The sequence below is a fragment of the Penicillium lagena genome, assembly GCF_028827675.1.
Source record: "Penicillium lagena strain IBT 129212 chromosome Unknown utg000005l_segment0_segment0, whole genome shotgun sequence".
Taxonomy (NCBI): domain Eukaryota; kingdom Fungi; phylum Ascomycota; class Eurotiomycetes; order Eurotiales; family Aspergillaceae; genus Penicillium; species Penicillium lagena.
This window is the reverse complement of record NW_026623226.1, coordinates 1,015,832-1,039,353: the sequence shown is the minus strand read 5'-3', so window position 1 is coordinate 1,039,353 and position 23,522 is coordinate 1,015,832. Positions and strand designations below refer to the sequence as shown.

General features: G+C 53.8%; 11 protein-coding genes across 11 annotated transcripts; 5 read left to right on the top strand and 6 right to left on the bottom strand.

Annotated features, from left to right (window-relative positions):
- Positions 1–60: 60 nt before the first annotated feature.
- On the bottom strand, positions 61–1,326 carry N7510_007108 (CorA family magnesium transporter; the record flags this gene model as incomplete). The annotated part of the gene is made up of 1 exon (XM_056979033.1): positions 61–1,326. The coding sequence occupies one exon, from the start codon at positions 1,324–1,326 to the stop codon at positions 61–63; it is 1,266 nt and encodes a 421-aa protein (XP_056832076.1).
- Positions 1,327–2,049: 723 nt separating this feature from the next.
- Positions 2,050–3,865, top strand: N7510_007107 (putative RecQ family helicase RecQ; the record flags this gene model as incomplete). The annotated part of the gene is made up of 4 exons (XM_056979032.1): positions 2,050–2,132; positions 2,189–2,307; positions 2,373–2,407; positions 2,456–3,865. The coding sequence occupies 4 exons, from the start codon at positions 2,050–2,052 to the stop codon at positions 3,863–3,865; spliced, it is 1,647 nt and encodes a 548-aa protein (XP_056832075.1).
- Positions 3,866–4,341: 476 nt separating this feature from the next.
- Positions 4,342–6,354, bottom strand: N7510_007106 (KH domain-containing protein; the record flags this gene model as incomplete). The annotated part of the gene is made up of 9 exons (XM_056979031.1): positions 4,342–4,365; positions 4,429–4,930; positions 4,986–5,194; positions 5,253–5,417; positions 5,470–5,522; positions 5,586–5,607; positions 5,800–5,961; positions 6,019–6,098; positions 6,156–6,354. 9 exons carry the CDS (start codon positions 6,352–6,354, stop codon positions 4,342–4,344), a joined length of 1,416 nt encoding a protein of 471 aa, XP_056832074.1.
- A 636-nt stretch (positions 6,355–6,990) lies between these two features.
- On the bottom strand, positions 6,991–7,572 carry N7510_007105 (uncharacterized protein; the record flags this gene model as incomplete). The annotated part of the gene is made up of 2 exons (XM_056979030.1): positions 6,991–7,341; positions 7,396–7,572. 2 exons carry the CDS (start codon positions 7,570–7,572, stop codon positions 6,991–6,993), a joined length of 528 nt encoding a protein of 175 aa, XP_056832073.1.
- A 44-nt stretch (positions 7,573–7,616) lies between these two features.
- Positions 7,617–11,206, bottom strand: N7510_007104 (uncharacterized protein; the record flags this gene model as incomplete). Its single annotated transcript, XM_056979029.1, is given in 8 exon segments — positions 7,617–7,790; positions 8,224–8,553; positions 8,660–8,841; positions 8,900–9,164; positions 9,177–9,217; positions 9,296–9,950; positions 9,992–10,242; positions 10,291–11,206. Coding segments are annotated over 8 exon segments (2,814 nt in total), but the record flags the coding sequence as incomplete, so codon positions are not given.
- Positions 11,207–11,385: 179 nt separating this feature from the next.
- Positions 11,386–12,525, top strand: argB (ornithine carbamoyltransferase; the record flags this gene model as incomplete). Its single annotated transcript, XM_056979028.1, has 1 exon — positions 11,386–12,525. The coding sequence occupies one exon, from the start codon at positions 11,386–11,388 to the stop codon at positions 12,523–12,525; it is 1,140 nt and encodes a 379-aa protein (XP_056832071.1).
- A 990-nt stretch (positions 12,526–13,515) lies between these two features.
- N7510_007102 (uncharacterized protein) lies at positions 13,516–14,799 on the top strand (the record flags this gene model as incomplete). Its single annotated transcript, XM_056979027.1, has 1 exon — positions 13,516–14,799. The coding sequence occupies one exon, from the start codon at positions 13,516–13,518 to the stop codon at positions 14,797–14,799; it is 1,284 nt and encodes a 427-aa protein (XP_056832070.1).
- A 331-nt stretch (positions 14,800–15,130) lies between these two features.
- On the top strand, positions 15,131–16,788 carry N7510_007101 (DUF3984 domain-containing protein; the record flags this gene model as incomplete). The annotated part of the gene is made up of 2 exons (XM_056979026.1): positions 15,131–15,259; positions 15,316–16,788. The coding sequence occupies 2 exons, from the start codon at positions 15,131–15,133 to the stop codon at positions 16,786–16,788; spliced, it is 1,602 nt and encodes a 533-aa protein (XP_056832069.1).
- A 1,090-nt stretch (positions 16,789–17,878) lies between these two features.
- On the bottom strand, positions 17,879–18,881 carry N7510_007100 (cut8/STS1 family protein; the record flags this gene model as incomplete). Its single annotated transcript, XM_056979025.1, has 2 exons — positions 17,879–18,744; positions 18,806–18,881. 2 exons carry the CDS (start codon positions 18,879–18,881, stop codon positions 17,879–17,881), a joined length of 942 nt encoding a protein of 313 aa, XP_056832068.1.
- A 449-nt stretch (positions 18,882–19,330) lies between these two features.
- Positions 19,331–22,677, bottom strand: N7510_007099 (ATP-dependent RNA helicase MTR4; the record flags this gene model as incomplete). Its single annotated transcript, XM_056979024.1, has 3 exons — positions 19,331–19,511; positions 19,570–20,135; positions 20,188–22,677. 3 exons carry the CDS (start codon positions 22,675–22,677, stop codon positions 19,331–19,333), a joined length of 3,237 nt encoding a protein of 1,078 aa, XP_056832067.1.
- Positions 22,678–22,959: 282 nt separating this feature from the next.
- On the top strand, positions 22,960–23,310 carry N7510_007098 (cytochrome c oxidase VIIc family protein; the record flags this gene model as incomplete). Its single annotated transcript, XM_056979023.1, has 3 exons — positions 22,960–23,134; positions 23,195–23,227; positions 23,285–23,310. The coding sequence occupies 3 exons, from the start codon at positions 22,960–22,962 to the stop codon at positions 23,308–23,310; spliced, it is 234 nt and encodes a 77-aa protein (XP_056832066.1).
- Between the last annotated feature and the right edge of the window lie 212 nt (positions 23,311–23,522).

Sequence of the window (23,522 nt, the reverse complement as noted above, 5' to 3'; positions counted from 1 at the left end):
GAGCCGTAATTCGTATATTCTGGCCGTGGGACTATAATTGATGTAGAAGATAATCTAAATCTAAAGCTGCATCTTCTGGATCCTTTTGAGTCTCCTCATCCCGTACCGTGCAATAAGCATAGTTCCTACCGCACACGCCGAGACAAGCACAGCAAATGCCGAGGTACTCTCTTCGAAATAGTTGATCACATTCATTCCAAATAGGCCCGCCACGATGGTCGGCACAGCAAGACCGAGCATCCAAATCTCAAGCTGTGCCTCTAAAATCAGGATCTGATTGCGCCGCACATCTAGCATCGACTCAATCGCCCCTGCCGTGCGACTGGCGTTCCCTCCCAGAGCGTTGGAAGATTCGGCAATTGCATCGGCATTCTTGTAATATGCCTCCAAGAGATATTCGACTTCTTGATGGTCTGCAATGGCATGCGGCTTACCCGCACGCTGATCTGACAAATACATGATGGCCAGGTCTTCGTCGTTGTTGAGAAGCTCTTGCAGTGCAGAGCGTACCTGACGTGCACGTTGCTCGATGGTAACCAGTTTCTTTCTATGCTCTAGCAGCTCACGTAAAGTGGAGTGCACGCCTTCCTCCCGTTGCGAATCGCGGAGTCGTTGTCCAACCTCCTCTCGAAGTAGAAGGTGCTCCGCTTCAAGGACTGCTGTAACTGATGCCAGAGCGGCATCGACGACACGCAACTCGTAGGGAAGACTTGGCATAGCGTCGGGCCCCGGGTCAGTGCGTATCCTCGATTGCAGATTCTGCTCGAATATATCCTCCATCTTGACATCGTCGCTTTCAGAGTCAAGAAGAAAAAGGAGTACCCGGTCTGACTGGATGAGTAGCCGCAAAGAGAAGATGCTGATGAATATCGTGGAAGGCCGGACCAGGATGTGTGGAGATCCCTCAGATACGAGATCGGCATTACGCAGGTCGCGCATGTCTATTCCGTATTGTTTCGCGATGTCAACTTTGGTCATGAGAGTCTCCGAGGACACGAGGGAGCCGTTCGTATTGAAAAGCGCGCACCGCAACTCAGTCACATCGTTCATTCGGCTGTGGGTCAGCGCGAGTGATTTGTTAAACACTTCCTGGGTGAAGGAGAGTTGACGGTTGATCTCGGCAGCAGGCCGGATATCATGGTCGATATAGAGCCTTTTGTTTGTTGTTGTAGCTCCCCGTTTCGCCACGAGCGGAGTTATCCGGGGTTGAAGAGGATAGTGAGTGCGGAGACCGCGCGGGCAGTAAAGCTGACGAAGTACAGGCCATGCTGGTCGATGCTCTTTCTGCACAATAGAGAAAATCCTTGTCACGGTACATCCATGCATGGTGGCCTCCTTCCTATGACGTTGGAGGCTCTGCTAAGTAGTTAGGAGGAATGACGGGCCTTGGCCTCGGGAGGCTGGCATATGCTTAGTTCGAAGGGCGTCACGTGGTCCCTTGTGATGATGCTTTTTTGTCGTGAATTACGTAGATAATTTATCCTATTCACTTTTTGCTTGCGGGATGTTGATAAGTAAATATGGTAGAGGTACAATGAATTCCTATACTCGAGCTTGATTCCAATAGCAGTTCAGGCCAACAATTGGAAGTTCTAAATCCGCAGCTCACAGACGAGATAACATCAGGATTTAAGCTAATTGTAAAAGGTTGTTAGCTGGTTTGGCAAGTACTCTATAGTAGAGAGCCAATACATTTGTATCCATAGAGAATATCTACAATAGGAACGAGTTCTCTTGGGCTGTGGTCAATTTATGATTATTAGTGCGAGTCTTAGCGCGAAATAAACGGCTATGTACATACATTTTGGCATTTCGTGCCCTGAATAATATACCACCGACGTCCGAAGATGTTTCTTTAAATCACTTATCACTCACTATGCTTCCAATGTGGGAAACGCACACTCTATACAACCCAAACAGGCAATCCGTTTATCCTCACGTGATACCGCGCCTTCTTCCACGCGCGGTCTTCAAATAGTTAATCTTCCCGGCTTCGGCAAGACGTTGGCTTCTTTACTTTTCTTTTCACCACCCCTGCAATGCTGCCTAATGGCTAATATAGGAGAGCACCGGCGGCGCAAGCCAGACCTGGAGTTCTACCTCCACCGCGTCTTCCGCAAACAGTCTTTTCGGTCAGTTGAAGCGTCGAGGCCTGCCAGATGATCGACACTGACATGATTTCTTTCAGTCCGTTGCAACGAGAAGTGATTGACGCAGTCGTGGAGGGCCACGATGTTTTCCTTCAAGCGTCGACGTCGTTCGGCAAGAGTTTGTGCTTCCAATTGCCTGCGGTAATCAGCACGGGGCGTGAGTCCGTTCTTATGCATTTAGCCTGTGACATGGAACTAAATTACTAACTAATTATCGTACAGTGACGATTGTCATATGCCCACTTCTTGCATTGATGGTAAGGGCCAGTCAAGCTTCTGCTCTAGAGATATTAACAATGCCACAGATGGATCAAGTCAATGCTCTCCGGGCCATTGGAGTAGCAGTGTCAACCATCAACTCCAACACGACCCTATCAGAAAGACGCAAAATTCTGGACGATATTCTCTCTGGTCATCCACGCACACGCCTCCTCTATGTGACCCCCGAACTATGCCAGACGGAGATGTTTCGGCGCAACCTCGCGATTGTCCACCGACAAGGCCAGCTCACGCGCGTTGCAATAGACGAAGCCCACTGTATCAGTGAATGGGGCCATGACTTTCGTCCTGCATACCAAGAACTGGGCTGGTTCAAGAAAACTCTCACCAGCCCACCTGTTCCTATCAGCGCTCTCACAGCCACAGCCACACCGCGCGTTCGCTCAGACATCATCAACATGCTGGGGCTGGATACGTCCCAGCTCAAATTGTTTAACACGCCATCTGCTCGACCTAACATACACTATGAGGTCCGGTACCTCGAAGACTATGCCAGCGACACCACCAGCGCAGAAGATTTCCACCTGAACGACCTCCGGAAATGGCTCAAGTCCATTCAATCCCGACGCGAGGCGCGGTTCGGCGCCGACGCAGCAGCCCGACTTCCACCAATGTCAGGCATCATTTACGTTGGACTGCGTGCAGCCGCTGAGAACCTCGCGCACAAACTCTCAGATACGTCCATCTCAGCGGTGGCCTACCACGCCGGACTTGCGCCGCATGACCGAACACGTATCCAAGCCATGTGGACAGCGCCGCAACAATCTCAAACCCCAACAGATGAGACCCCCTCGCGCGCATTTTCCATCATCGTTGCCACGAACGCCTTCGGAATGGGCATCGATAACCCGCACGTCCGCTTCGTAATCCACTGGACACCGCCTCGCAGTTTCGAAGGATTTGTGCAAGAATCCGGACGTGCAGGTCGGGACGGCCGCGCCGCCGCCTCGCTAGTCTACTACAACACCCAAGAACGAGACCGGATCTACGACCGTGTCTGCCGCGATGCTGAGAACGTGCGCAACCGCGGCGGGCCAGCGCAGGTCCTCGCCAGCCGGATGCGTAACCAAGAAGCCCGGCTCGAGAGCTTCATGAAGGTTATTCGATACTGCCAGACTATTACCCGCTGCAGACATGAGCTGATCAAAGAGATCTTTGGCGACTACGAGCTGGAAGAGATGGGCTCGACGCAGCCGCCTCCTTCGTCCATGCCTATTAAAACGGAGGGGGATGGTGCTGCTGCCTTGCCTCCTTCGCCGTGCGATTTCGCTTGCGATTTTTGTAAGGAGGGTCGTGCGGGACTGGCGGCTCGGAAGGCGAAGATGGCTGCCGAGAGTCCGTCTGAGTATTTGATGGGGATGTCGGAGATCATGCAGGCTATGTTTCCGCGCTTGTTTCCTGATGCAACTAGACGTTGGTGTTCGGATTGCTGTTGAGAACAGAGCTGCCCACGCTCAATTGTTTATATTTTTCTTCTCCTCGAATGATTCCCACTTTCGTCACATGGTGGCCGGCGTTTTGATTCCTTCTCCCCATCGAACTCGTGATAGGTGGTGCAGCATATAATATGACAAGTTGCTTCAATATCATCTCAAGAAATGGACTATGCCAGACTTTAGTAGAGCATGCCAATGTTCTGCAAACGCATAAAGAGATCCGATTACTGGAATATAGAAACAGTTGAAGAAGCTATAGGGACAGCAGGAAAAGAAAAACTCCCATCGAGCAAAAAGCAGAACGCGAAAGGGACAGGACCCATAAGAAAAACAAGATTACATCCTACTTAATCCAGACATCTCTCATCTCTCCTCCATAGATTTGGACGTTTCTTCCCAAACTTTTCTGTTCAAAATGAGCCAGATATCTTTCTTTTTTATCAACAGCGGATCCGGTCTCATTGTCATAAACTGCGTTACAGACCAGGAGGCGGGGGAACCTATAAACAGGAGAGAAAAAGTTAGTCATGAAATCAAATTGGTCAAAAAGCAGGAATTCATACTGCGCTGTAACCAGCACCACCTCCAGGGGGAGGAGGTGGCGGCGACCCAGCTCCCGGAGGTGGAGGGGGAGGCGCCTCATTGCCAGGAGGGGGAGGCGGAGCAGGGCTCTGCGACTGCTGTTGCTGGGCTGCTGCAGCTTGCTGGTAGTACTGGTAGTAGGCGACGTAGTTTTGGTATCCACCGTAGGCGGCATAGGGATCAGACCCGTAGTACTGAGCGTAGGCCGCACTGTAGTCCGTTGGACTGCCGGCAGCACCGCCTGCGCCTTGGCTATCTGTGGGCGACTGTTGCTGGCGATTGTTGTAGCCGCCGCCATAGCCACCACCTCCTCCTCCTCCCCCACCACCACCGTGGTAGCGGTCACCGCGCTGGCCATACCCGCCGCCACCGTAACCGTGTTGAGGTGGGTTCTCCTTGAATCGTTGGTACTGCTCTCGGACGTTGGTGAGGAGGTCTTCGCAGAGCTCCTTGGCTGATTGGACGTCGTTGGGATCCGGTCCGCTTTGGTTGGGATTGTCAGCTGGAGATACTAGATGGGCAAAGGGGAAAAACTCACGCAACGTGCAAAAACATGGGGTCGTTGCTTTCCTGTCCGGTGCTGGTTTCAATGAAGCCAGAGCCGCGGCCTTTGATCTGAACCTTGCAGCGGGTCTTCTGCTGGATGTGCTTTACGTAGGCACCGCCCTGTCCGACGACTTGAGCACGCAAGTTGAAGCCGGGGATGGGCTCCAGATCAATTGGGATGCGCTCTTCAGGCCATTTGCGCTGCATTCCATTAGTAAATTCATTGTAGCAGTTTCAGAAAAGAACGGCAGTCTCATACACGGCCATACTCATCTCGCTCCACTTGCTCGGGCTCGCGGCGACGGAAGCGTCGTTCATCGACTAGGTTAGGGAGCTCCTTCTGCATGAGGTCATTGATCAGGACTACGGCCTTCTCGAGTCCTTCCTTGTTGGTGCTTGTCACATGCAGGTACAGAGGTGGATTCTAAATCGAAATTATCAGCACCCAAGCGGAGGAAATTGACAGCGGGACCTACCGCAGCAGTTGCCATGTTTTTGTCGGGGTAATAGTTGCCTCGGGTGGTGACATCTTGAAAAAAAAAACAAGTCATAAGCTTCTTTCTTTACCAACAGCATATTGAAGAAGGCGTACCGGCGCCAGTTTCATCTTTAATCTAGAATTCACGCGGCCGACGTCAGCAGATGCAACAGTTTGGGGTGCTAATTTAGTGGCTTTGGGTAAGCTTCGTCCAGTAGCGCCTAATAAAAGGCAAAAAAAGCAGACAACAAGAAATGAATCCAAGAAGAGTCCATCACCTGCGGGGGCAATGTCTGGAATATCAGCGAACGACAACAGGAGTATTTACCATCTTTTGAGTTGACCCTTTGGTCAATGTATAACGGTTGCGCAGATCATTGATCTCTATATCCTTGATATAGTCTCCATCAGCGACATAGATTTCGTCGTTCAATTTTCCCGATGCATCGGCATTGGACGGGGTCTCGGATCGCGTTGCAGGGGTTGCACTCTAAAATGTGGTGTTAGATCACCGTCGCATATGAATTGGGGGCAGGGGACTGTTCACTGAGCGGATTGGAGGAACATCGACATGCTGAATGCCTTTTTTCGCTTGCAACTGAGCATTGATTTTGGCGGCGGCGGCAGCTATTGGGACAGATCATTAGCGATTTTTCTTTTCACACAAAGGGCCATCCCACATACCTGCTGCGGCAGCCGGGTCCAAAGCGCCAGACTGGGCCGCGCCTGGGCTTCGAGGATCGGGACTGCGAGTTCGAGTCGATTCCGAGTGTCTTGTGGACGGAGAACGGGACCGGCGATCAAATCGCGATCGTCGAGGTTCGGGTTCGGTCTTGTCGAAACGAGAGCGCTTGGCTCGGTGATCGCGATCGTCGTCAGCCATTGCAGTGGGGACAAGGCAAACTGCGGTGAGAGCTGGGTCAAAGAACGCAGGGGAGCTCTTGTTCGGATGCTGGAAGGAGAAAGTTGAGGATCCGAGTGGAGACGGGTTCTGGCTAGCGGCGCATAAGGGGAGAAAGGATTCAGGACGACGAGAACCACAACAGAATCCGCAACAACCAGAGAGGAAATCCCGTGAGCAAGATGGGTCCCTCTTTTCAAGTCACCGTATCACGACGAATTGTGCCTGTCGCAGATCGCAACAGCAGGGTGTATAATCACGTGTGCACTAGTCTTCTTCCGACCTAGGGCTACATGACTCAGCACCGCCGAGGTCGGACAGAAGAAAAATGTCCCCGGATAGTCAGTTAGTCACTTATACACTACACACTCCCACCCCATAACCATGGCTTTCAGACGCCCATTGACGCTGTCCGCAGCGTCGGCGTCCCTGCTGTCCTCCACAACAGCATCCGCTCAATCCCGGGCTGCTGCGGCGCTGCCTCGGTTCGCTTTCACCCGGGCATCATCGTCGTCCAGCTCGACGGCAGCTCTGGCCTACAAGGCACTGCACCGCCGGTCCCCCCTGCCCCTCCCCGTCAACGATGCCTCTCCCCAGTGGGATGCCCCGACGGCCGTCTCATCGATTCTCTACGAGACCCCCGTGCCACCCACCAACCCCCCCAAGCGCCACATCCTGAACTGCCTGGTCCAGAACGAGCCCGGTGTGCTGTCCCGCGTGTCCGGCATTCTCGCCGCCCGCGGCTTCAACATTGATAGTCTGGTGGTCTGCAACACCGAGGTCGAGGATCTGTCGCGCATGACCATCGTGCTCAAGGGCCAGGAGGGTGTCGTCGAGCAGGCCCGTCGCCAACTCGACGACCTCGTGCCCGTCTGGGCTGTCCTCGACTACACCGACTCGGCCCTGGTGCAGCGTGAGCTCCTCCTGGCCAAGGTGTCCATTCTCGGCCCGGAGTTCTTTGAGGAATTGCTGCAGCACCACCGCGAGATCACCGCTCCGTCAGAGGAAGGCCAGCCCAAGCACCAATTGGGTGACTCGAAGAATCCCGAATTCCACCCCCGCCACCTGCCGTCCAGCCAGGCTCTCCGTCACAAGCACGAGCATCTGGATGCCATCACTCGTCTGACTCACCAGTTCGGCGGCAAAGTCCTGGATATCAGCACCAACAACTGTATCGTGGAGGTGTAAGTACCATGTCATAACTCATGTCGTCCCTCGCCTGATCTCAATCACCATTGACTAAACTATTCGATAGCTCCGCTAAGCCTTCCCGTATTGACTCCTTCCTCAAGCTCATCGGTCCCTTCGGTATCCTCGAATCCACCCGCACCGGTCTGATGGCGCTGCCCCGGTCTCCGCTCTCCGAGCCCACCGAGGAGATCGAGAAGAATGCCGCCGATGTGGTTGACGCCAGCACCCTGCCCCCGGGATAGAGTTGCCGTCCGATTATCAAGTGAAAATATACATACCCAATATGATTCAATTGGTCTATTTGCTTCATATTATTTCATGTTTTATTTCGGAGTTCAAGTTTAGTGTTTGACTTATTTTGCTTCTTGTAATAACCCATGAACCCAACAGAAAAGATGTCCCTCAAAGGGAATTGTTCAATCAAGATGAATTAAAGAAATCAGTCCAGCATTCCTTGCCAGATCCATCCATTGCGATCCGATCACAGCAAGTCTCTAATGAGTCGATCAGATCGTCAGCCCAGCACCAACAGTGCAGCACATGCAGTTATCTTCCTTGTCCAGGGCATAAGCAAGGCCATTAATTAACTCACGGCCTGGAGTCTAGACGCTCGAGCAATCGTATGAAAGATTCCAAATGCCCTACATTTTAAACCCTCACCTTAGCCGCAATCCCCTTTCCATGATAAAACACCTCATTCCGATAATGCCCAATCCTCACCCCAATTCTAGCCACAGCGTCCATCTCCAGCTCCTGACCGAGAGCCTTCCGCAGAGCCTCATACCCGACACTCCCAAGTGCCAAATCAACGGGCAAGCGCGGGGTTTGAGAAAGACCAGGCGGCACCTCGAAGGGCTGTTTGTAGTTGATTCGGCCGACGGGCTCATCGCCCTCGTAGAAGGCGGTTGCGTCTACGGAGGTGATGAAGATGCTGGTTTCTTTTAGGGGCGAGGAGAGGGTGAATTCGGCGGTTGAGGTCCAGAGGTGTAGCTGGGGGTTATATGGTTAGTATGAAGGATTCATTTAGATAGCAGGGATATATCTGCAATCCGGTGGTCTGGGAGAGCTTTGGGATATGAGACAGAGGAGGCAATACCGTTGCATCTTGAATGAAATGATGTTGCCGGTCATTTCCGTCATTTCCACCGTCTGGAAGGTCTGGGCTGGAAATTCGAGGTACTGGAATATCAATGGAAAGAACAGAGAGGGCTTCTCCGAGATCTGGGAGGGATGGAATAGTCCCTCTGTGGCTCTTAATCGTGACAGTCGTGTTGGAACCTAGTGAATGTAAGAATATGAAAAGCGTCTTGTGGGTGCCTGGGTCAAATAAACCAACCCGAGATAAATTCCGAGAGGAGTTGCCGCCCAGCTACTGTCCCGTTAATCCCGCTGGTATCGTGCGGGCTCCATGAGAAGTCGACGTGGACATTCGTGTTGTTCCCAGGAACAACGGACATGTCTCGGGCAATGACATGAGCAATGGCTGTACCGTTGTAGAGTACGAGAAGATCCACAAAGGGGATCGTTGCCGCGTATTTGGTAGGATTCGTGAAGTTCAACCGAGTAGACAGAAACATCGACGTTTCGGTTGTATTCTCTAGCTGCAAGGACACGACTCGCGGATTCAAGTGACTGAGCGCGCCATCAAACGGAGCTATGAAAGAATGACCGTCAATTAGAAAAAAAAAGAAGACTTGCTTGCATTATCCTATATTCTAAAACGAGAACATACTGTTCACGCGGACTTTGCCTTCCGCAGGAATCCCGCGAATGGCAAACTGGCCCAAGACGGTCGAAACCCTCGCGTCTACGTTGGCGGCCACTCGTAGCACCACTGATTTGCTACCGAACAGCATTTCCTGGACGACTTCTGCCAGCAGTCCGTCATCCGAAACCTGTAACGGTGCGTTTTTCATCGCAAACTCCACAAGCAGCGCTGTGGAGTTATCCTGGTCCTTCACGAGAGTCGAGTTGGCGTCTTGCCACTGGTCGATGTCCAAGGCACCGAGCTCTTTGCCCTTATAAAAGACGTCTGCGAGGGCACGAACTTGCGGGACATCAACTTGGAAGTTCATTTGCTCCGGCAGGGCAATGAGAACTTTGACCAAGGCAGACACGGTGGGATGCGACTCTGGTGTTCCTGGCTCTGCGAATGGGTCTGGGAGAGAGAAATGCGTGTCGGTCATGCTAAAGTTCTTCACCAGATTGTCCAGAGCGTGCCCCGTAAGCGGCACCGGCATCGTGACACTGCGCAAAAGATCCACGAGCCACGCCGGGGTATTGGGTGACGGTGAGTCCGCCCCGCGAACGTAGATGGTCGTCTCCTGGCCTTGGATGAAACTGGACACCAAAAGGTCCAAGGGCGAGCCTTTCTCCCCGGGCAGCTGCTGGTCAACTCCTCTGGAAGTTTCTGAATGAGGCCACCAACATCGGCATGTATTGGTTGGTCAGGGTGAATCTGGATCTCATCTGTCTCCGCCCTGGCAACCAAAATGTTCGGGTCACCTGGCGAGCAATTTGGCACCAAGATTTCAAACCCGAGCGCGGGCACCGTGAGCGCAAGAGGCGAATCGATAAATGCTGCGATGGAAACATCGACCGCCATGGCACCTCCATTGTCTACGTCGTGCACATTAAGCTTCGTCACGTCGATGGTCGGCAGAGCCGGAAAGTCGTTCTCTGACCCGGGTTAGAATATAGTGCAATCTCACACCGAAACCAACTCACCTTCAAATAAAATTTCATTTTCCAGCATTTGTGATCCCAAACTGATCAAGCCTGTCTTCAAATGCATCGTTGTCTTGCCCTTGATCCTGAGGCGGCCCAGCCTACCCTCTATCCAGTCCATGGCTATTGAATGAATGCCTCGTATATCACCCGCGGTCAGATCAGTCAAGAAATCGACATGATTTATATGGCCAGGACGTATGTTCACTTTGATCGGCGGCACCGAGGCGTTTCCAATGGGCACATTCCCATACTCTGGGAGATACACCTCGACGTCCGAATGACCCGTTTCCACTTCTGTGGCAATCCATGTGACAAATCGGCCGATATCCCGGACTGGCTTGTTCTGCACATGGGTCGAGTTCATCACAAAGTCTCCCTGGACGCGAGCGCGGACGCCTCTGGGGGTTGTTGAATCAATGGATAGCACGGTGGGTTTAAACACCGCCGCCTCCTGTGCATACTCCTTCACAACGGCCGGTGCCGCAAAGGCAAAGACCAGAATTCCCAAAATTGCCAATATGAGCATACCAAGCGCTATGAAGGTCGGCCATGGTACTCGGGCGGTCTTCTTGGTGGAGCCACTCTCGACAGAACCGGCTCGGGATGCCGCTGACGGGGATCGCGATCGTCGTTGTTCGGTTCCATAGGTCGCCAAGTCATCCTCGCGACGATGCAGTAGAGGGGTCGATTCTGATGATAGTTCGAAGGATGGTGCAGGCCGACCACGCGGCGTGTGATCGGGCGATCGATCTGGCGACGAGGCCCTAGAGCCCCCGTTCAACAGAGGACGATTCGCCTCGTCAGCCATTCCGGCTGGGCTATGATGCCTCCGATGTGGTAAGAATGACAGAGCGTGGATGGAATCACGAGTGGGCGAAGTGGAGGATGGGGGGAAGAGGATGACGACGATAAGCTGGGAACGATAAGACAAGACAGGCGGGCCGTACGCTAGTCCCGGTCAGGCAGTCATCGGCCCTGACTCACCATTCACCGTTTCTTTTTCTTCCTCTTCTTCCTCTTCCTTCCCTGCCCATTACTGCTACACACACACACTCCTTTCTCTTAATCAATCCCTTTTCCTTTCTTCCCACTATGGCCAGTGGTCTCAAGGCCGCCGCCCGTGCGGGCGCTCAAAGTGTAACTCAATTGGCCGGCTCCACCTCTTCTCTGCGAACAACTCAGGCTAATGGTCTCCGCCGATTTGCCCACCAGACACAGACCACACCACCCACCTCGCCCTTCGCGCCCCGGCACTTACTCTCAATCGCGGACCTGACGCCCGCCGAATTCGCCACCTTGGTCCGCAATGCCGCGTCGCACAAGCGCGCCATCAAGTCCGGCGCCATCCCGCAAAGCCTGCTGGGTTCGCTCTCCGGCAAGACCGTGGCCATGATGTTCAACAAACGGAGTACCCGCACGCGCGTGTCCACCGAGGCCGCTACCGTGCAGATGGGCGGCCACCCCATGTTCCTGGGCAAGGAGGACATCCAGCTCGGCGTCAATGAGTCCCTATACGATACCTCCGTGGTGATCTCATCAATGGTCTCGTGCATCGTTGCACGGGTCTCGCAGCACTCGGATGTGGCGGATTTGGCGAAGCACTCATCGGTACCTGTCATCAATGCGCTTTGCGACTCCTTTCACCCGCTGCAGATCATTGCCGACTTTTTGACTATCTATGAGGCCTTCCCGCCCAAATCGCATCACCTGTCGAGCCTGGGCCTCGAGGGTCTGAAGATTGCGTGGGTCGGAGACGCAAATAACGTTCTCTTCGACCTGGCCATTGGCGCTACAAAGATGGGCGTGGATATGACAGTGGCTACGCCCGCCGGATATGAGATTCCGGCTCATATGCTGGAGATTATCCAGAATTCCGGCGTGGGCGTGGCCAAGCCCGGCAAACTCACGCAGACCAATGTCCCCGAGGAGGCAGTCAAGGACGCTGACATCCTCGTGACGGATACCTGGGTTTCAATGGGCCAGGAGGCGGAGAAGATCAAGCGTATGCAGGCCTTTGAGGGCTTCCAGATCACGCCGGAGCTGGCCAAACGCGGCGGTGCCAAGGAAGGCTGGAAGTTTATGCATTGCCTCCCCCGACATCCGGAGGAAGTCAGTGACGAGGTTTTCTACAGCCCGCGCTCGCTGGTCTTCCCCGAGGCGGAAAACCGGTTGTGGGCGGCCATCTCGGCGTTGGAGGGATTTGTTGTGAATAAGGGCAAAATTGTCGAGTAGAGACTAGAAATCCATATGGAGTATGACATTTCGGAAATACAACCAAGATCCCCAATGCCGTATATAGAAGCAGGCCAAAGACGGCGATGATTATTCTTCCCTTATTCGCCCGGTACACTGACCACCACCACTCGGCCTATAGATAGTACCATTGGCCTTTATTTTTCGGCTGATACAATGGATACTACAATGTGCCTGTGTAGTTGCCACGGATCATATCCGTTCCGACTAACTTAGAAGTGTCAAGACTTTGTCCATCACACACAGTAATAGAGCGATCTTCAACTGGACTTGATATTGGCCGCCAAATGCTAATGATTTTTTGAAGTTAAAAGAGAATGACCAAATTATTGAAAGCATGAGACTGAGAGCCCTTCTTTGGTGCTTAAAAGATACAACACACAAATAAAGAATCGGATTTGTTGTCATCGGAACATTGATACCCAGGCGATATTGTAGTCGGACTTGCATAGCAATATGTTTCGAGTCACAGTTTAAGAATGTGGATGCAGAGGGTCCGTTTCCGGTAACACAACCCGCAGTGGTTGTCCATCCGAAGCCCCACCGGCCATCGGATGGGCAACCAGTGCACAGACGGGTCTTCCGACCTGTGGCGAGAGCTTCTACTTGGTCACTGCGTGGCACAGCAGAGCAGTCTGAGTAACAAGTCCAGCATAAGCGTTCGCGCTCGGGAAATCCGGTGATCAGGGCCATTCGGAAGCCTGGCTCTTTCCCCACGCTTCGGACGTCTCTGCACGGCTAGATCGGATCGGCCATCCTCAGGCGGGGAGAAGAGGAAACCCCGATGATGATTATCTTTCCAGCCTGGCCTTCCGCATGATTTCATTCATATAAACAACTGCTGCTCAGCTTTTCTTCATACTGCGCGTCTAGCATCAAGCATAGCATCTGCATTTCCCCAGTATTATATCTTCTCTTCATTATCTCATATCATACACACCCGCGTCTTCGATTTAATCTCCTCCCACCATGGGTTTCGAAAATAAGCGAATTGCCATTGTCGGCGGCGGGCTGGGCGGGATGTCGTTCCTCAACGCCGCCCTGTACGCCGGCCTGAAAAACGTCCAGCTATACGAGCAGGCGCCGCAGTTTGCCGAAGTTGGCGCCGGCGTCAACATCACCTCGAATGCCAATCGTGTGCTGGATTCATTCGGCCTGAAAGAGAGCATGACGCGCCGCTCGTCCCGCAAGTTGCCCTGCTACATGGAGTACCACAACTACAAGACCGGAGAGTATCTGGGCCATGTTGACGAGTTCTCCCTCCCGCCCGCCCGCCTGCTGCACCGCGCGCACTTGCTGGAGTCGCTCAAAGAGCGCGTGCCGGAATCGAGCTTCAATTTGGGAAAGCGTTTGGCTTCGATTGATCGGAATAGCAGCGAGAAATCGGCGCCGTACACGCTGCACTTTGAGGATGGCAGCTCAGCAGAAACGGATATCGTCATTGGCTGCGACGGAATCAAATCCAATGTCCGTCACGATATGGGCCTGGGAGACTCACCCAACTACTCCGGCCAAGTCGTGTACCGCGGGTTTGTTGACTACAAGGATCTACCAGATGAGACGGCGCAGCTGCTGCGCAAGACGGTCAACTTCCGCGGTCCGAAACGCCATGTGCTCATTCTGCCCATTGGCAACCGCGAGACGCAGACCGACCGCGCCGCTATTATCGCGTTCATGTCGGAGCCCATTGAGTCCTGGGACTCGGAGAGCTGGATGTCCCGTTCCGACATCGAGAGCCTGCACGAGCACGTCCGCGACTGGTGCCCGCAGGTGCAGGATATCATCGCTGGTCTGCGCGCGGGCTCGCCCGACGGTCGCATGCTCAAACAGGCGCTGTATGTGCGCGATCCGCTGGAGAAGTGGTACGAGATGAACGCCGAGCAGCAGGATGCGGGTATCATTCTACTCGGCGACTCGGCACACTCGACGCTTCCGCACCAAGGCCAGGGCACATGTATGGCTATTGAGTCGGGTATTGCACTGGCAACTATCCTTCGTCATTGGAAGACGAATGATCTCGAGGCGGCGTTCAAGTTCTACCAGGACCTGCGCAAGCCCCGGACTGACCGCGTTACCCGGACTAGCGAAGAAGCTGGAAAGCTGGCTAGCTCGGACTCCCCGGATCAGTTGACGAGTAATTTCAGCCCGGAGACGTTGACGGAGCGCATGAGGTGGATTATGGAATACAATGTTTTGGAAGAACTGCGGACCAAGGGCGCGCAGTTCTTGGATTTTCAAGATTCAAGGCTGTGAGAGGTTTCTGCTGTTGTATAGTGATATGATTAGCGTTTAGAGTGCAATGTGATGTAAGCATGGTTTTCATTTAGATTCGCAGATATCCCTGATGTTTTGGTTGAATAGCTGCGTCTTAGAATGTAAGTTGAGAGACTTGTTGTATACAGCCATGGATGACGTCGGAGGTGGAAAGAGATATATATTTCTGATATTCGCATGTCTACAAACCATGACCTTGAGCAACCACCTAAATCGCAGAAAGAAGAACCTCGCTAGAATATGAATTTACGAAAAATAAAGCACATTTCTACATCTACAAAACCGGAATTAGAGCTGGGCATTGTACCGCATGGCCAGTCCCCGATCACATGCCCGCACGTGCAACACCTCCGCATTTGCTTCGTCGTCCGGTTTTTGTCTCTCGACACTCAACTCACTCTCCCTTTCAGAGAGTCTGAGACCAGAAATCGACATGGAGGTGAGTACATCATCACGCGAGACCTGTATCATGTCAGCCAATCTGACCCGCTATAGTCCACCACCCCCTCCTCGAACAGCTTTCGATCTCGCCGCTCCTACCCATCTCTCCACCAAGTCTCCGTCGCCCCTCTAACCCCCCGATTCCCTATCGATGACGATCCAGAACCAACCGACTACTTCAGTACCCGGGATACCACCAACGAGAATGCCCCCATCGAGAGTCTGGTCTCGCCGCGGACCTCCTACCTAACCAGTGCCTCGGTCCCCGGCACGCCCTCTCTCCTCTCCCATTCCCGCAGTGCGTCTAGGTCACGACACGCGCGAAGCAAAAGCTCGACCCGTCCCGGACACCTGAGCGATACAAACCTGCACGCCAACGAAATCCGGCACGCACTGCACCACCACCAGTCCGCTTCGCACAGCAATAGCACCGGCAAACGACCTAGCTCGGCAGCGTACTCAAAGCGCCAATTCAACTCAGCCGGCCATGGAGCTGCACCTGCAAATGCAGCATCCGATGCCGAGTGGATGCTCCGCGCGGGCATCGCGCTGGCCTCGTCGACGCGCGAGCAAAAGGGCCAGAGCTGGCTCTCGAAGCGTGAGAGCTCCACCAGCCTCGTCTCGGAGATGCCTTTCGACGAGTCCCATGCTGCTGCGACCCGCCACCACCATCGCACCAAGTCCGGTGCCTCATCGCGTAAATCTCGATCTGGTGCTTCTACGCCTGGCGGAGCATTGTCCCGTCGCAGCTCGCGCTCCCGTGGCGGAAGCCGTCGCAGCAGCCGCGCGGGGCTTGCGATGACTGCCATTCCGCCGCCTTTATCGTCTGTGCCGTCCTCGACAGCGGGCCAGATCCCCGGCCCTGGCCCGGTGGGGGAAACTGCGAGTCCCGAAGAGACGCGCGGCAGTGGTCCCGCGCTGGTCGCGGACTTTGTAGATGAGCGGATTCGCGCCGAGATGGCTGCGCTGCAGCACCGACGGGAGCGAGGGATCTCGGACGACGACTCCGAGTTTCACCTGGAAGGGAATGGGGAAGGGGAAGGCGACTATGACTCCGACTCGCAGTACGACTATTCATCCTCCTCAACGCCCGACGACGACTTCGACGAAGCCGATCTACAGCGTCTAACCCGCGAGCGCGGGTTCGGGCTAGGCACCTGGCTCGACCGGCTGGTGGAATGGACGCTTTTCAGCACGGATGAGTGGACCGGCGCCTCGGCCCCTGGAACGACTCAGGCGCGGATCGGTACTGCTCCCACTTCTACGACGGTTACATTCGAGGAGCCGGTTACTATTCCCCACGTCGAGACGGATGATCATGATCGGCATCATGACAATCTCTCGCTCGCTTCGTCGGCGGAATATGAGTATGATGACTCCGAAGATGGTGACGACCTGGGGGATGGTGATGTCCTCTCTCATACGGACGGCGACGAGTCCACTGCCAAGGTTGAGAAACCCGGTGCGAATGGCGGGTGGGAGGATGCTGGGTGGTTGTTGCGCATGGTCAAGCGCGCGATCTTATAATCTCTTATCCTTCTTTCTTCTCTTTCTCCCCCTCTTTTTTTGACGACGTAAGAAAGAAGAAAACGAAAGCGAGTTGCAGCGTCGGTCCGAGTGTGTCATTTTTAATTCTTGATAGGAGCCGCGTGGCTTGTTGGGCTTGGATGCATCACTTGACCCGGTCACGCGAAGATTAATAATGTTTCGAAGGTAGTAGATCAATGAGAGACGGAGTTGCATTTCTTTACAGATCTTCTTATAATTACATAGTACCCTAAGTACCCCATCACAGGGTGAGATCGGTACACTAGCTGATGTTGTATACTCACCCAAGAGGCAAATATGTGAGGGACATAAACCAAGGGGCCCAGACCCAGGGCTGAGGGGCTTAGGCAAGGGGGCGCGATATACCGTACATACGTTGTCCAGGTTGTTGTGGACTCTGCTAAGTATGCGAGCTGACGAGGGACATGCCATGTTATTCTCCCCAAATAGTAAGTAAGTAAATAAGAACAAACACCAGGCGTAAAGCACGAGGTAAAAAGCGAAGCGAGGCGATGTACACGACTCCAGAGGCGCCAAGAATAACAAGGGACGTAAGTAGTACGCCATCGATGGGAAAGTATCAAGAGTGGCACAAAAGAGGGTGTGTGGGAGAGAAAAAAGAAGACGAAAGAGCCTGCCTGCATCAAGAGAGAAGAAGAACCGAAAAAAGTAATTCTGCACAAGACAGACACGAATCCAAAGAATCAATTCAATTCGGAATGTTCGAGCAGAACAAAGGGAAGAGGCAAAAACATAAAGCAAGGCACATCATCCATATTCGCCTTTGCATACTATAAAACGCCAATCTGACGGAGACCAGGTGGTTTCTCTAACGTGTCATGCAGTAGGTATCGTGATCGTGATATGCATCGGGGGTCGAAAGGTTCTGGTCCTTCGGTGAAGCAGCCGCAGCCGGGAGGAGCCGGCGATAGGGAGGTGATGAGCTTGTGTGCGACGGACGGCAGACACAGGAGTGATAGAGTGATGAGAGAGGTGCGATGCGATGCGGGGAGCCTATCTTGGGTCGATGATAAGTTGGTCGTTACGTATTGGTCCGGGCCACTGGCTTTCACCAGGGGCCAACCTTGACAGGAGTCCCCAGCCCATAGGTGCCCGAGAGAAGCTGATCTCGTATCGAGCCCATTTCACTACCACCGCCAGGACTGTGAGAGGGGGTGTTGTCGGACCCGGCCATCCACCCCAGACTGGAGCCCAACTCGTTCACCGCCGCCTGGAGCTTCCCTCCGGAGTTCTGGTTGTGTTTGGCCAGCGTCTGGTCCCAGCCGCCATACTGAAGCTGGATGCCACCGCCCCGTTTGCCTGCTTCTCGGATCACCAGGATCCAAGCCTTGCAAATCTCATCGTAGGCGGAGTCCCGCTCGAAGTTGTTCTGGAGCGTGCTCCATCGTGGCAGGGCATGGATGATATCCGTGGCTCCGTCGAGATAGCTCAACGAGGTGGACGCCTGCGGCTCGTTCGGGGGGAGGAAGTTGGGCGTGAAGTCATTCAGGGCGTCGAGGAGGTTGCTGAGCGGCTGGCGGACTCGGTTGTAGGCGTAGTCGGACTCGGTGTTGCCACCCAGGGGGAACGACGACTGGAGAGCCGCCTGGTAATTTCGGAGCACCTGCAGAGTCGAGGAGACGCTGGGTCGGGGGGAGGTGTGTACCACCTCGTCGGCGAGCTGGGGGTGGCGCTCGCACATGGTCCGAACCACCGCCCGTAAGGCATCTGTGTCCAGCGTTTCTAGCAGGCGAGGTAGAGCCAGCGGACGGCCTGAAATGTTCGGCCGGGAACGCTTGATGTTCCGCATGGGAGGCAGCTGGCGAGGGGTGAAGGCGGGTGAGTTGGTTGGGGAGGCAGACATGCGTCCGTCGTGGTCATTGCCATCGTCGTCAGCTTTCCGCTTCCGGGAGGTATAGGAGGATGGTGTAGACACTTGTTCGATTTTGTCAGTATCGAACATCAAAAAGGGGGATGAGAGGCTAGCTAGTCTTACTTATACGGGAAGGAGAGTGTCGAGGATGCTCGTAGAAATGGGGAGGCACAGGAGGCGTGGCCACCAGGCTGTTCATGATGACCACAGCCGGATGGCAAGCAAAGACTCCTCAGACGGAGACCAAGAGAGGGAAAGAGAAAAAAAAAGTGTGAGTGAAAAGGCGTAGAAGGAAGAGTGAAAAACAAGGAGGGAGAGAGAGGGATGAAGAGGTGAGGTGAAGAAAGAAGAAGTGGGGAGAGGAGGAAGACAAGCGGTGGAGCAAAGAAAAGAAATGGTGGTGGTTGCGGGCGGCAACGCAACCCTGATGCGCAGTCGGCAAGCACCAAAACCATTAGTTGATTATTGGGCTCTACCTTCCTATCCGGACTACATGGTAGGTATTTTGACTGACACTACAGAACCAAAGGGAAAAAAAGCTACAGGAGCAACATCGTGGAGTCGTCATACCGTCGTACCGGGCTGCTTTCAGGCAGTCTCCGCCGGCACCCGCATTCGATACAAGCATTAGTTTGCCACTAGACATATCTACAAGTACAGAGACTGTGCGGCAACAATATCTCGCCGCACCTTGGTCAGCGCCAGCTCGAAGTTGCCCTCCAACTCCTCGCTGCCCATCACCTTGGCCGCCTGGGCCATCTGCCGCAGACACTCCTCCAGCCGCCGGAAAACCCGGATCAAGCTGCCCTCGTAGACATCGGTCATTTTGCTGCAGGACAATACATTAGCCTGGGTTCAAAAGAAAAAAATCCCAAAATGATACATACCAGATCTCTCCGAAGCTCTTGCCGTGCGCCCAGTCGAAAATGACTTCCATCAGTTCCCAGTGGAAGCTCTGCACATACTCGTCTTCGTTGAGGGCCATCTTGGACTCTTGAGAGACCTTGGCAATGATTCGAGCTTGCGACTGGATCTCCTTCAGAGGCTTGGCCAGGTCGTCTCGGGTCAGGGCAGGGGTCTCCTTGACCTTTTCCTCGAACACGAACACGCTCATGACCGCCGCCAGCTGCTCGGGCGTGAGGTTGTTGAAGAAACCATTGAACAACAGCTCGCTGAGCATCAGTTCATCGCCAGTGCTAATCTCACACGCAACGCGGGCCTTCAATTGAACGACCTCGGCCTCGTTGATGAATCCAAATCGACGGAGCACACGCTTGCGGTTCTTCAGTTCGTCCAGCTGCAAAATTGATTGAGCCTCAGCGATTTTCTTCTTGGTGTCCTTGATCTGCGTGCCCAGCGCCACCTTCGCGGCATACTGCTCATACAGATCGGGCAGCCGTGGAGAGTTGTGCAGCGGGTTGCTCAAAAGACGAGACTCGAGGACCTCGATTTTCTGCGTAGAAAGATCAGCGTGAATTACTCGAATAAGATCCATGTTCACATACCCGTAGCAGCTTTTTAAATGTATCATCCTCGATCCGCATTTCCTCGAGCGGATCAAGGACAGCGATTCCATCTGGGAACCGCCGGTGTACCTCGTCTATGTGTTTCCTTATACCATTCCGCGAGTCGACCGAAACGAGATCTCTCGGGAGATGCAGGCGGATATGGGAAATACCAGCAATACAGGACAACGTCATCGGCACAATCTCCATCCGGACTTTCTCACCCTCTTTGGAAGGTCGAATGCCCGCCGGGATGTCGTCAAAGGTCTTGGTGCTCACGGACGGCCCGTCCGCAATCTTTATCAGCACATCAGCGATGTGCGACTGATGCGGGTTAAAGGTTTCGGTGGAGTGCTTCGGAACCTTGCGTTCCTTGACGTTGACCACGGCACCCCATCCAAAGTCGAGCCCTCGGTGTTTGACATGGATCAAACGCCCCGGTTGGAGGAAGGATAGTGCGTACTTGGGATGAGAGAGGACAACCTGAACATCGTCGTTATACTTGTCAAGTTGCTCTCGCAGCTCGTAGTAGTCACGGATGGTTCCCTCGTCGGAGATGGTCATATTGGCCTTCTTCTCCTCCAGCTCACGAAGCTCCTTTTCCAGACCAACAACGCTCCCGGTGTTCTGGAACTGCTTGAAGCATCTTTGAAGCATGAATTCCGGTGAGATGCCCTCCACACGCATCAGGTTGAGAATCATGTTGTAGCCCAGATGAAAGGCCGAGTTGAGCCGATCCTGCTCACCGCGCACAATCTCCTTGGCCACAGCAGGCTCCATCTCCTCACCAATCATCATGATCACAATACCTCGGTCATCAAGACCTCTTCGGCCTGCACGTCCTGACATTTGAATGAACTCGGATGGTGTGACCCAGCGCTGACTCTTTCCATCAAATTTGCGAACGCTGGTAAAGACCACAGTCTTTGCAGGCATGTTCAATCCAATAGAGAAGGTCTCGGTGGCGAACAATACTTTGATGAGACCTTCTTGGAACAGAATCTCGATGGTTTCCTTCAGAATTGGAAGTAGACCCGAGTGGTGAACACCGATGCCTTTTTGAAGTAGGGGAAGAAGGTTCTTGATCTGGGGCAATTCCTGGTCTTCCGGGGAGAGCATCTCAATGGCGCTGTGGAAGACCTTCACGACCATCGCTTTCTCAGAGTCATCATTGAATGACAAGTTTTTCAAATTGAGGGCTCCCGCCTCGCATTCGCGTTTGCTGAAACTGAAGACGATGACGGGGTTGAACTTGTTGAGCATAATCATCTTCACGATTTTGAAAATATCCGACGAACCCTTGTTGCCCCCCGTGTTCGTCTTCTTATCTTTGCCCCTGCCTTTCCGTTTGGCCATAGCATCGGCCGGGTCGTCACCCTTCTTGTTCGCAATGGCGCTCATCGCTTTCTGGAAGTTCTCCTCGCGAAACACCCCCTTTTCATCCACGACCAGATGAATACCCTCGCCATCAGCAGGGAAAAAATAGTGCTGCAACGGGGTCGGCCGGTAATTCGTATATACGACGTGGCAGGGTTGGTCATGTGTTTTCACGATCCACTCGGCAAACTGCATGGCATTGGGAATGGTGGCAGACAAGAAGACGTAGCGAACCTTGTCGGGCAACAGGATAATCGTTTCTTCCCAGACCACGCCACGATTCAAGTCACGCATGTAGTGGATCTCGTCGAAAACCACCCACGCAACTTCACGCATGATCTCCGAGCCCCGGTACAGCATGGACCGAAGAATTTCAGTGGTCATGACTAGACAGGAAGCGGTCGGATTGATCGTCACGTCACCAGTCATCAGACCGACATCTCCAAACTCGGCAGCGAACTCTCGGTATTTCTGGTTACTGAGCGCTTTGATTGGACTGGTGTAGATGACTCTCTGGTTGAGCTTGAGACTCTGTGCGATGGCGTATTCTGCGACAACCGTTTTGCCGGCACTAGTATGGGCCGACACCAGCACACTCTCCTCTCTCTGTATTGAAGAAACCGCGACTTCTTGGAATGGGTCGAGGGGAAAGGGCCATGTCTTCGCGGGTTCCGCCGGCGGCTTGTGCTGGGAAATGGGCACGTAGGGATAGTTCGGCGGGATGGCAACTTGATGGCGCACCTGATGCGATACCACCATTGACCCTTGGTCCGGAATTAGACCCCCAGATCCTGAGATCTGCTGCTCCTGTTCGGTTTCGAATGTATCCGCGACCACGGGAGCGGGTTCCTGGTCGAGGCGTAGTCGTTTCGCATCGGGCTGCTCGTCCTCTGCGGGCGGTTTCGCATCGTCTGATTCAGTCTCTGCCGCCGGCGCATCCGGCAGGGCAACATCCTCTTTGTCCTCTACCGGTGTGTTTGCATTTTGCTTCACATCGCCGTTGACTTGACGCTTTTTGCTCCGATCCTTGTCCTTCTTGGGGCGTTTGGATGTGCCCTCCACAGGCTTGGCCGCCTGGGGCTTGTCGTCAAAGACGTCGAAGAGCTCGTCCATCTTCAGTGGGCGAATCCACAGAAGTAGAAAAGAAAGAAAGCATGGACTTTTCGGCGGGAAAAATCCAGCGGGTATTGATTGGGAAGGCGGTATGTATCGCCGGCGGTCAAGGCGAGTAACCCACGTGACTAAATCACATGACCGACGACTCCCATTCCACACGAGTTTGGCCTTGTCCGTCCACTCCCGAATCATCCACGACTCTCCCCCTCTGCATCCCAAGGTGGGTGGCCCGACGGTCGCAATCGTGTCAATGGATTCAGCCTAACATTCACTTGCTAGATGTACGCTTCCTCCGCTATCCGGGCCCGCATGGCCACCACCGTCGCTCGCCGTGGCTTCTCGACCACTCGCGCCCAGCTCGGCAGCCCATACCACTACGCGGAGGGTCCTCGCACCAACATTCCCTTCAACCCTCTGACCAAGCACTTCTTCTGGAGATACTGGGCCTTCATGAGTGAGTGGACCCCGTCATGACCGGGCGATATGCGACCACAGAGCGAACTAACTCCTTCAGTTACCGGATTCGGTGCGCCCTTCGCCATTGCCGGTAAGTCTTGCTGCCCCACGCAGCTCTCGAGTCCTTTGAATCTAATTATTTTCTTAGTCTGGCAAACCATGAAGACCAAATAAGCTGCCTTCCATGCTATATTCGATTTGGTAGACAGTCGGGAGTGACTTGGGAGGGAGTCTTTGCTTCTGGATGGAGTGAAAAGCTGTGGGATAGCAATGTACAAACCTACAAACCTGGAGAATCGTATTGACTCTTGATTTCTTTTGTCATCTCTTCCATCGTAACCGCGTAGTAGCTTGTAGCAGCTGTGAGGTGGTGATGGGGTGGCCGT